Genomic DNA, 13,075 nt, shown 5'->3' with positions numbered 1-13,075 from the left:
TGTGTTAATGAGGTGAATTACTTGATGGTGAAAATGAAACATTAAAACATTCATCAGTATGTTCTAGTTATGTTAAATATTAGAGAAATTTTGACCTGTTGAAGAATACTTGCGAATTAGTAACATCAGAAAACTTATTTTGTTGGGCTCTTGTTTTGTGCTTATTTCCCATCACTGCAGTTCAGACAGGCCAGTCCATTGCTTATCAACTATTTTATGACATTTGATTACTTTTGATCTTGCGGTACAATTCTTTAAATGTTTGGGTTCTTCCAAGAAAAGGAATTGTTAAATAAATTAGATTGCCTGGGCAATTAAGATCACACTATCTATCGGTATTTCATGTTGGTAGCTCTTCACGAATCAATCGCTGGAGCCTGTCATCCATTCATTAAAGTTAACGTGAGGGAAGTAAATAGTTTGTGACTCATGTGAAAGAAGGCGACAGTTTGGGTTCAGGCGGTGGAGACACTGTTAGTATTTATGATTTTGTTTATTCCGTCAAACCAATCTGATGCTAAATGAATCAAGCGGTCCCCCATATATTATAGGAACAATTATAGTTTTGAACCATTTCCACAGGTGACCATGCGTAATGTATGAGCCAGATGGGGTCAGCAGGCTTTTTGAGATTGGAGGCAGAATAGCAGACTCTGCCCCAAAATTAAAAATGGAAATCAACGAAGATCTGAATACTGCTTCTTATTCTGTGCTTCCCTATTTTTCATCCTAAAGCACAAAGTATGATTTTGCAACTAATGAGAGCTTTCTTAACCTATAATATTAACTCCCATCAACGTTGTAGCTTGGGCCTGCCAAATATTTACAACAACTTCTGATCTTATTTTTTACAATACCCACAACAATTTAATTTTAATTTCTAATAGTCATTTTCAAAACCTGTGAGTATTTAACTATTTTTATGCAAAAATGATATATGAGAGCTTGTGTGTTTTATTGTGTGCTCCTCTCTCTCTCTCTCTCTCTCTCTCCACAACAGTGCATTCAAAGCATGCCATCCCAAGATTAAAAGCTTTTACTTTGCAGCAGATAATATGGATGATATGAACAGGTACGTACAATAAAGAGCAATGTAATTCAACACAGCTTAAGTGACTTATTTTTGCATTGTTCAAGAACCTGTGTTTACAGTTGTTATAAGTGCTTAAGCAATTTGCCTCTCAGCAAATTCCCACAAGTAAATTCCATCTCCTGCAATTCACAATTTAATTTTAGCCAAAATAACAAAAGATTAACATCTAACCCACTGGAAGAATCCACTTACTAAATGAAATGTGAGGATAGTTTCGTGGAATTAAGAAAGCTTCATCCACTGTGAGCTGGGTGCGTTAAGGTTAACTGGTTATTCTGCTACATTGCAGTTCAGAATAATGTATGGGCAAATCTATGATCAGCCAATGAATATATTTCAAATGTTCAAAGGTTTATTTTAATGTATGCCATATACAACCTGAAATTCTTAGTCTTCTCGAACATCCACGAAACAAGAAATTCTGTAGAGTGAATAATAGAAACATCAAAGCCCCCCCTCCCTTTGCACAAAAAGCAGGAGCACAGGCGTCAACCCTCTCCCTCCCCCCCACTTGCACCAGCAGAAGCCCCGACCCCCCCCAACCCCCACCAGGCAAGCAACAGCAAAAGCCCTCCCAAAGAGACATTGATCCAGGGTCCATCAACAACTGCAGTCCATCACTCAGAGTCTCAGACAGTCTCTCTCTCCCAGTGGGGGAGAAGGAGATTGCTCCTGCAACAATGAGAGTGGAGACCTGCAACTCGCTGTTCCGATGTTACAACCTTCCGCATTGCTTCTCCAAACACCCCATCACGAAGACCAACAGGCTCTCACTCTCCACCAAAAGTGAGAGAGAGAGGGGGATCGCTCGAGCACAGGGGCCTTCTTCCAACAGCAGCTGATGATTAGCAAACACACCGCCTGCTGTCTCACTGTTTCAGTCTCCCACGATTGAAGCAAAATTGGTGAGGAATCGTTCCAGGCTGCTCCTGGAGATAGCGAAGCTTTGGGCCACACAGCCGGTCCAAAAACTGGAATTTCCCATCAGAGCAAATAGTAAACGTTCAAGAGGAAGTAATAATAGTTAACATCCATAAAGTAGTGACAGTTGGATGGGTGGCCTGAACCACTAGTGTAAGTGCTTTCCAACCAGCCAAATGGTTGAGGCTACCAATCCAGCAGAGAGAATGGCTCTAACAGTTACTGCTGTCAAACTGGGAGCCGGTCATATTCAACAGCCCTGAAGGACTGTTGCTATCACTGTAAATATTTTTTCAGCATTTGGCATTTGACACAGGAGATTCAACTACTCAATAACTTAGCAAAGCAAGATGGCTATGGTCAACCCTGTGCCATGTTTGAGCAACTTGAAGCATCCGGCTTGTTGGTCAGAAAGTCAGATCTCTGGATCTAACCCAAAGGTGTTAGATCTACCAATGAACCTTGCTGTATTGCAATCTAAATGCCAAAGAATTCAAATACATACTTGTAAAAGTAGAATATAAACTCCACTCTACAGTATCTCATTCCACACCAAGAACCCTGAACACAGAAGTACTGAGAATTTGAAAATTAATGATTCTTAGCTTTCTTGACAATGTCTGCCACAGAATGAAATTGCTTAGAAGAATAAAGCTGTGCTGACAGACTAAACCGAGGCCCCTTGCCAATGATAATAAATGACCCTCAGACACCATTCATGAGTGAGAAGGGTAAGTATCCTCGCCAGTATTTATTCCTCATCCACCTTTCACATCACTGTACATAAATGGATTGATGTATTTCCGTCGTCACTTCAAATGTACTTCTTGTTGTCTTGAAAGTGCTCTGGGGCATCCAGAGCTCCTGAATAAAATTCATCTCAAGAATAGGCTTCCTTTTGGATATGATGTCAGCATATATGCAGTTCAGGTAATTGAGAGCTCACAGTTGTAATTTAACACTCTGATGCACAGTGAAGGGATTATCTATAGGTCAGAAAGATACAGAGTTAGATACAGACAAAATATTAACAGTTTAAGATGGCAGGTTTAACAGTATAAGTATGCCAAGGGTTTATCAAGTGTAACAAGTTTGTAAAAGTCCAGCAGTTTGGACTACATTTTCAGCTTTTCATAAAATTCTTAAACTTGAACTACATCTTTGGGCACAGTACAAATGGAGAAAGACTGCGGGGTTGTTCCCTGTAGGAGACATTGTAAATATATGTCACAAGTTAATTCAAATCAGTCTTGCCTCTATCAGTCTTGCTTAAAAGGTCAACTATTCAGACATTGGTATCACCTGTGATAATCTCTATAGTGTGTAATACGCTTTCACTTGAAAGCACAAAAACATTGTCTTTTCTCTATCTTATCTCAAACATTGTCTTATCTCTAAGATAAGTGTGATTTCTTGCAACCTGACTATTTTGAGATTGTGCCCTTCAGGACAATGATTCTAATTCTGTCAGATTTTATTTTAAGATTCAACTGAGTGGTATTTAAGATTTGTCTTAATTTTCCAGATAGGTTATCACAGAACTTCTAAGGAAAGCTTGGAAAACTGCCAAAAGGGACAGCATTAGAGAAAAACTCATAATACCATCCATAAATGCTTTTGTACAGAGTTTGATTGCGTGAAGTAGTTTGTTAATAATTCAGTTTGCAAAATTTTAAATAATGTACTTTTTAAAGAAATGGCAATGAAAGACAGGGTGTGATTAGACACATATTTCATTGTTGCCTGAAATATTCAAACCAATGTGCACTAAAGATAACAATTGAAAACAGGTGAATTATTATAATGCCCAGATGGAAATAATCACTTTGACAACTGTCGTTTTATTATAAGTGCAAAGTGAAATAATGTGACAATGTTTTAAATTGCCTCCATTTAGGAGACAAGCATCTTTCTGCCATTTTACTTTATACTAATTCACTTCGGAGTTAGGGTGCTATTTTTAGAATTTGCATGAGGAATCAGTGCAGCTAAATGTATTCTATAACCTATATTAACTATATGTAGAAATATACATGCCATCTCCTTGTTCTTCACTGGCTTTATTCAGTCATTGTAAGCATGGCAACAGTAAGAATTTATGTTGCTTATTCAATATAGTACCATTAATAAGTAAGTGAATCAACTCATATCCTGAGAACTGAACAAATATAATAACTTGCTGATTTTATGGGAATTCAAATGGGGTTCTTTTGCCGTAAGATTAAAGCTATCCAATCAGCTGCCTCACCTCTTTCTCTGGCTAATAAGGTCAAATCTCAAAGCAATCCTTTCTCCAAGCTTACATCTTTTTCTCCAATCATCTGTCAAGGGCATGCCAAGCACATTTTACATGAGACCCTCCTCCTGCTGTCTGAGTTATATTCTAATTTAACTAATGACCATTAACTTCCCTTTCTTGTCCCCATGCTGGGTCATATGGTTTTCTGCCCCTACAACTCTGCCTGGAAACCTCTTCTCATGAATGCTTGGTCCTGTCGTCTTTGTAAACTGCAGCCCTGTCCACAAACTCCCTTTGCTTCCAAAGTCCGAGAAGTTACTGTAACCTCTGGATGCCCCCAACTTTACCCGGATCTAAAGTCATGTTTTAACAAACAATTTGCCGCTTTTCATATGATTATACTTCATATATAGAAGGAGGCCATTCAGCCCAGTTAGTCCGACTCAATTCCTAGCACAATCCCATCAAAGACATTCCTACACTTATTTCTATGGAATCTGTTTACACTCACATGCTCATAATTGCACCCAGATTTTCCCTGCATCCGCTTACACTGCAGGTAGTATACAGTGGCCAATTGAACTGCCAAGCAGCATGTCTTTGGCTGGTGGGAGGAATCAACAGTGAATTATTCAAACTACTCAGGTGGCATCAGTGTGGGGATCGAAGCTGAGGCACCAGCAGCATTTGGTGTGCCACTGCAACAAAGGTAATCTGTTCCCCATTTATTCTCCTTCGTCTATCCTTTAATCTCTGGCGGGCTGAGTCTGCATTCTGTCTACTTGCAATGGGGGAATAAAAGCAGCAGTGGCCTCTCTACCTGGTGCTGCTACAGTACCCTCTAATGTACCTCAAGGCTCTATCCTTGCTGCTCTGATCCTTCTCCCCAATAACAACCACCAAAATCAACTTATTACTTTCCATTTGTGCTCTGAAGACGGCCCATGACCACTTTAGTGACTATACCATTGAATCTGTGCCCAGCGTTTGCAGTTTGGTATCAAACTTGATCACACATGAGCACCATCACCAGCACTGTCTTTTCCCACTTCCTTAACATCACGCTTCTCTGCCCTCACATGTGCTGCTCTTACCACTAGTCTTGAGATACCATGCATGACTGAGGCGCCTCCATAAACTGTGTCCAATTTCGCAGTCCTGTGCTTGTTAACCTGCAGTGCCTCCTGGTTAAGCAATGCCTGATTTTTAAAGATCTCGGCCCATTTTCAAATTCTACACATAGCTTTCCTCTTTTTCTCTCTAATAACTCTTAGCCCTTAGCTGTCTAAGATATCTGCACTCATCCAATTGTGACCCCCCCCAATCATCCATGAATTTGATCTCTCCCTCCAATAGCAACTGTGCTTTCAGTAGCCAAAGCCTAATTCCTATCCTAATCTTTTCATCACCTCCATCTTTATTTCCTCCTTTAAAGTACTCCTTAAAACCTACCCTGTTGAACTGGCCAGGCTTTTAGTTGTCTGGAATTAAGAAAAAAACAAAAAACGCTGGAAAGACTGAGCAGGTCAGAAACCATCTGTAGAAAGAGAAGCATTTCAGTCTGAAGACCCCTCCCTGAAACTGATCAGATGCAGCCTAGCCTTCTGAGTTTCTAACATTCCCCAGACACCACGTTAGCCCATAAATTTGATTTTGAGATTACTGGCAACATTCAATGTGTCAGGCAGTTCTCTATGGATAGAGAAATAATAAACGTTTCAGGTCTGGACCCTTCATCAGATCTGGGAAGAGAGTAAACAAGTTAGTTTTACATAGCAGAGACGGATGAGTGGAACGAAGGGAATTTTTCAGGTAGGCTGAGTCCGGATAACTTATATTTTTTTCTTAATTTCTTAATAATTTTCTTAATTTCTTAGGTAAAAAAAAGTTACCTAAAATAGCAGGGTTTGATATTGACTTCTCTTTTCAAATCATTATTATTATTATTATTATTATTATTATTATTATTATTATTATTATTATTATTATTATCCAAAATACAAGAGTCCATCGATGTACTCTTGATATTGACTTCTGCAGGCTTATTAGAACAAAGGTCAGCAGAACTGAAGTAGTAGCTCTGTTAACATTGTACAGTGAGTCTTGCACTGGTGTAATTTCGCACAGAAGGTGCAATATTGTGGTATCCTGTACCTGTGTTCAGGCTGTCCATATGATAGCTGTTGAACAGAGCAAAAGACAAAAGGATGAATATGTATACAAACAGTCGATAAGCTACATGGTCCCATTGAAATCGCCTCCTCCCCAAAGCAGGAGAAGTTACTGACCACAGTATCAGGTGTGAATTGTTCTTTCCCAAGCCAAGCAAACAGTGGAAATGAAAGAAATTGGACTTTATTTTTCATAACATAGAAAGTGAGAAACCAAACAGGGCAAGTATGTGACAGATTATTTTAAGGAGACTGTCGCTGGGAATTAGAAACAAAGTACTTTCATTCATCGTTGTTGAGAGAGTGCCAAAGCAGTTATGTGGTGATGTAGATCCTCTCGTACACCCATCACTTATCTTCCCAGGAGTACAGCAGGATTCTAATAAAGAAAAATGAATTCAGTCAACCACCCATGGGATAATATATTAAAAATAAAACTACCTCATATTTGACAAGAAATAACTGGATTTAATTCCAAGAAGAGTCCCATAGTTGCAGATCTCAAAGTGTTCCCATAAACTAAGGTAACAGATATGGATATTAAAATGACAGGTGAGAGTCTACAATAAAATTAGAATTCATCAGTGATCTCAGCTGGTAGTTTCAAGTGTTGGGATTGAATCACAGCACCTGACCTCACCTGCAAAAATGGTATTTTGTGAAATTTCTTTCTGCTGAGGCAGAAGGGAGCTGGACAGTGCGCATCTATTCTCACATCTTTCTACAGTGTAGGAGGAGAAGATAGTGGCGCGACGCAGCGTGCGCGGTCTCTCTGGAGAATGGATATCCGTTACATGTTAAGTAGGGATCCGTGCACAATCCTGATTTGATGGAGGCAGACGTGAGAGCGTGGAGGAACATCTGGAGAAACTTCTGAAATGCCCGCTTCGCTGCCGCTGCTACCGTGCGGTCCGGAATCTCCGGAGGAGAAGGCCTCCGAGACCTCGGCTTTGCTTGTTTTGGCAGCCGGGGCGAGGTCAAAGGCGCTCGGCAGAGGATGGCGCTCAGGAGACTGTATCAGAGGGGCTGTTCGGAGGCTCGAAGTTTTCGGACGGACTAAGAGTCTGTTGTCATCGGCTGCTTCCGAGGCATTGTCAGTGCCTGGACGTTTATGGCAGGGAGAGTTCTCCTGTTTGCTGCCTGATATCGGGACGAGATCGAGAATTGAGACTTTTAAACTGCATCCATTGTCTGCGCTTATCGAATTACGGTACTGTTTTGCACTGCTGTAACTAAATGCTATAATTATGTGGTTTTGTCAGTGTGGGTCTTGGTTTGTCCTTTTTTTCATTTTGTGATATCACTCCGGAGGAACAATGTATCATTTCTTAATGCATGCATGCATTTCTAAATGACAATAAACGAGGACTGAGTGTCCTCACAATCTAAATCTAGATGTACAGCGGAGAGAATCCCAACAAGCTGCATCGCTGCACGGTACGGAAACTGCACTGCAGCAGGCGTGAAGTCTCTACAGCGGGCGGTCAAAACTGCCCAGTGCATCTCTGGCACCAGCCTACCTGCCGTCAAGGACCTACAGTATATACAGAAGGGTGCCAGAAAAGGGCCTGTGATATCCGGAAGGATCCCACCCGCCCTGCACATGGACTGTTTGTCCCACTCCCATCAAGGAGGAAGCTACGTAGCATCCATTCAGTAAGATCTAAACGACTGAAAATGGGTGCATCTACACTCAAAAACAGTTACTTTTCCCAAGCAGTAAGGCTCCACCCACTAACCCACTCCTCCACAGCCCCCCACCACCACCACTACTTCATCATCTTCTGTAGTCACCTTATATACAGACACTTAAGTGCCTAGCATCATTTTCTGGACATACGATCAATTTGTGTATATAAGCTATGTTATATTTATTGGGTTTTATTATTATTATTATTGTGTTCTTTATCTTCTTGTGGTTTTTTGTGCTGCATTGGATCCAGAGTAAAGTATTTCATTCTCCCTTACACCTGTGTATTGGAAATGACATTAAACAATCTGGAATCTTGAGCCTATTGTGAATAAGAAGCTTCAAAATGATAGTTAGCTGCACAAGCCCTTTGTAATAAATAAACATCTGCGCACCTCCAGAAGATTTAATGAGCAATTACTTATTTATTGTCTTGATTTCACTGCGTGTGCTCAGTCCTAGGATGAAAATCGAAGACAATTGCAGATGCTATAAATACGAGATAAAATCAGAAAATTGTGGAAGCCCTCAGTAGGTCAGGCAGCATTTGTGGAAAGAACAAGTGTTAGTGTTTCAAGTCAAAGGCCTCTGAAACTTACAGTAACTTAGTTCTTCTTTCCTTGGGTCCTCAGTATTAGGCCCAGAGTTTTAAGAATTTCTTGTCTTTCTCCATCATCAAACCCATCTCTCTGACCAGATTCTGGTCAGGTCGCTAGTCTCCCTTCTTTAACTTATGGCACTTTGTGTCTGAGTACATTAATATGAAGCTATGTATTTGCTATGTTAAAGAGAGATTGAAAAAGTATGTTGTTGATACTGAGTCATCATCATTCAGTAAGATTCAGACAATTCAAAATGGGTGTGTCTACACTTAGGTACCTCCTGTACCTAACGAAGTGGCCACTGACTGTATGGTCATGGTCTGCTGCTGTTGTAGCCCATCCACTTCAAGGTCCGATATGTTGTGCATTCAGAGATGCTCTTCTGCACATCACTGTTGTAACGTGTGGTTATATAAATTACTGCCACCTTCCTGTCAGCTTGAACCAGTCTGCCCACTCTCCTCTGACCTTTCGCATTAACGAGGCATTTTCACCCACAGAAGTGCCACTCACTGGATGCTTCTTTTTTTGTTTATTGCACCATACTCTGTTCACCTTCCTCTGTTCTCAGAAGGCTCTCATCCATTGGCAGATTAGATCTCAAATGTCATCCCATCAAGAGCTGAGCAGGCAAAAATCCACATTCAAGTGGAGTACTTCAGTAGGCTAACAAAGCTTAATAAAAATCACTTCCACTGTCTTTTGCTTTCTGCATCAGCTTCTTCACAATTCCTACCGACTTCTCAACTAATTCATTAGACTGAGGGAAAAATGGACTAGATGTTTTATGAACCAAGCCCTATTCACCAGCAAAATGTTTCATGCATTCACCGTTGAATTATGGACCATTGTCTGTGAAAACTTCACCAGCTACACCATGTCTTGAAAAAACTGATTTCATGCAGTCATTCTGCCCAGACAACACACTTCAGGATACAATGATAGATATTTTTTGTTGTTAGTTATAAAAAGATCAACGCCTACCTTCTGATAAGGTCTATGATGATTCGGATGTGGGTACAGTGGCTCCTTAGGGTTGCTAGGTTGGTATTTAAGGCATATTTGATAAGAAGCCACCAATTCTGCAATCTCTTGATTCATCCTGGGCCAAAACATCATTTCCCCGTGCCCTTCTCTTACATTTTTCAATGCCTAGGTGGCCTTCATGAATTTTATCAAACATTTCTTTACGGAGACTTTTAGGTATAACAATTCTACTACCTTTGTACAATATCCCATCCACAATAGACAGTTCTGATCTGTGGTTCCAATAATCTTGTACTACTGAGGTACAGTCATGCTTATTATCTGGCCATCCATCCATCACCACTTGTATTACCTGACTGAGTATTTTGTCCTTCTCTGTCTCAAGACGCAGCAGTTCCAACTTTTTCTGGGAGCAACAGGTACAGTTTCTATGACCATATCAATGAACACCTGAACATCAATAACATTCCTGACTGTCTTTTGTTGTTGGATCCACAGCTCTGGAAAGTGTGTCAGCCATGTACATGAATTTTCCAGGTGTGTATGACACATTTAACGCATACCTTTGCAATTTGATCATCATTTGCTGAATTCGCAAAGGACAGTCTCTTAAAGGTTTGTTAAACAATGCAACCAATGGCTTATGATCAGTTTCGACATCAATAGATTGCCCTGACACAAACTGATGAAATCTCTCACAAACAAACATAATGCTGAGCAATTCTTTTTCAATTTGGGCATACAGGTGTCCCCCGATTTACAAATGTTTGCTTTACGCCACTTCGCTTTTACAAAAGACCTACATTAGTAACCTGTGTTTGCATTACAAAGAAGATTTTCGCTTTTACAAAAATTTTTCCCATATAAATTAATGGTTCTTCACTTTACGCTATTTCAGCTTAAGAAAGGTTTCATAGGAACACTGTACCTATGTAAAAGAGGGGGACACCTGTACCTTTCTTGATCAGATAATGAATGAGATGCATATGCCACTGGTAGCCATTCCTGATCATGTTTTTGGAGTTATACTGCCCCTAAGCCCACTTGAGATGCATCACTTGAGATTTTGATGGGTCTCTCAGCATCATAAAATTTCAACACAGGTTCTTTTGTGAGCACCTTCTTGAGATTTTGCCATGCCTTCCCTGTTCATGGTTCCAGCTCCATTCATTTCTCTTTTCTGTCAGCTGCCTCAATGGAGCAAGCTGTTCCGAAAGATTGGGTATGAATTTTCCCATGTAGTTGACCATTCCAATAAACCTTTGAACATCCTTTCTACATTGCGGTCTCGGCATGTTCTCAATAGCAGAAACCTTCGATGGAATAGGACGCACACTCTCTTTGCTGATGATATCACCCACAAAGGTAAGTTCAGTCACTCCTAGTTGACATTTGTCTTTATTCAATTTCAGGTAAGCCTTGCGTGTTGCCTCAAAGACTTGTCTGAGTCTGGCATCATGCTCTTGTTTAGATGATCCCCAATTAATATCATCATCCGTGGATGTATCTACATCCTCAATGTGCTCATATAGCATGTGGATGGTTTTATGGTACACTTCAAGAGCTGATGCAATTCCAAATGGAAGCCTAAGAAAATATTATCTGGAAAAAGGAGTGTTAAAGGTACACAATTTTGAACTCAGTTCATCTAATTTGAGTTGCCAGAATCCAGAGGATGCATCTAATTTACTAAAGTACATTGCATTAACAAACTGTGACATAATTTCTTCAAGAGTGGGCAATTTAAAATGCTCTCTTTTAATGGCCCGATTTAAGTCTCTTGGATCTAAACAAATTCTCAGTTTTCCATTTTTCTTATCAACAATGACAAATGATTCAGTTGGTTCATCAATTTTTTTTATGACTCCTAGTCTTTTCATTCTGTCTAGCTCTGTTTTCAGTTGTTGACATAATGCAAAAGGTACTTTTCTGCATGGATGTGTTATGGGTTGCACTGTATTTCAATTTTAATCGAGTTGCTCCTGAAAGACAAACAAGCCCTTTAAACAAGTCTTCATACTCTTTCATCAAGTTATTGTATTCTGACTCAGTGTCGCTATCCAGAACTATAATTCTTTTCACCAAATTAAGTCTTTCACAGGCAGATAAACCCAGAATTGACTGTACATTTTTTGGCATGACCGCAAATGAAAGCATGTGCACAATATTTTTGTGTGATACTTTTGCCACACATGTTCCTTTAACTGAAGTGTCTGCACCTGAATACCCAGTCACTTTTATATTCATCTGATGTAACTTCGGTCTTGGCTTTAAAGCATTAAACTCAGATTCTGCAAGAACATTTGCTTGTGCTCCAGTATCAAGTTTAAACAGAATATTGTTTTGATTCACTTGCAATGGAATAGTCCAATCATTCTTATTTTGTTTATTTTCACAAAGCGCATCGATATAAAATTCCTCACATTCATCTTCAATCACAGCATTTACTTGTTTCATTTTATTTTTCTTCTTTCTACCTTTACAACAGCATGAAAACTGATTAATCTTACCGCAGCCATTGCAAATTTTGCAATCCAAACTCGCATGTTCTACTATGCTTTCTTAACTCAGTAACATATTGATCAATTGTTTCAGCAGCTATCTGCGCACATGTGAAGAATTTATATAGCTCATACATTAAATTACACATAGGTATACAAAATACTTCAAATCTGTCCATTATTGGCTTTAAATTGAAATTACCTCCATCTTCAAAGACAAAATTATTATATACCTCTACTGCATCATTCCCAATTACATGGAGCAGAAGCACAGCTTTGGTTTTTTCTGATTTTTCTTCATAATCAATCGCCGATAAGTACAGTTCAAACTGTTGCTTAAATATCCTCCAATTCTCAACTACATTGCCAGTCAGCTGAAGTTTTGATGGGGGTTGTAACCCTTCCATTTTACCTTTTACAGTTCAAACTTGTGTTCTTCGTTTTTTTTCGATTATCTTTGATTCTCAATTCTCCCATATTATTCTCCCAGAACCACTTCTGATGCCATGTTATGTTTCTTCTGTTTAAATGTACCGTAGGTTAACAATGAAGAATCATATTCTGGAAGAGTTAGAGAACTTTTATTTACAGTAATAAACAACAAGTCTTAATCCAGCCATGTGCTGGAACATTCAGGCAATCCCACACATGCTCAGTGCTCTGTCCAATCATGTACTGGCACATCATTGCACGTGATATCACCACACCTTCAAAATACCACCTCTGCCCTGAAACCCCTGCAATTATTCCTTTTGGATCTGGAGATGATATTGTCTAGAAGGTTCTTTAGAAGTCAACGATGAGGGGCAAACCTTGTGGTTTCAGGTGCTTTATTAGCTATTCATAACAAAGAATAACAATAAAGCACTGT

The 13,075-nt window shown here is 39.6% G+C and overlaps 1 protein-coding gene across 9 annotated transcripts in view; it reads left to right on the top strand.

Moving 5' to 3' along the window:
• cnksr2a (connector enhancer of kinase suppressor of Ras 2a) overlaps positions 1–13,075 on the top strand; it is a 560,907-nt gene that overhangs the window by 462,987 nt on the left and 84,845 nt on the right. For all 9 annotated transcript variants that reach the window (XM_073045761.1, XM_073045760.1, XM_073045758.1 and 6 more), the window contains one exon: positions 1,001–1,072. In XM_073045761.1, coding sequence (XP_072901862.1) covers positions 1,001–1,072 — 72 coding nt within the window. The remainder of the gene's footprint in view (positions 1–1,000; positions 1,073–13,075) is intronic.

This window comes from Hemitrygon akajei, chromosome 5 (assembly GCF_048418815.1).
Source record: "Hemitrygon akajei chromosome 5, sHemAka1.3, whole genome shotgun sequence".
NCBI classification, from domain to species: Eukaryota; Metazoa; Chordata; class Chondrichthyes; order Myliobatiformes; family Dasyatidae; genus Hemitrygon; species Hemitrygon akajei.
This window is presented reverse-complemented; position numbering and strand designations above follow the sequence as displayed.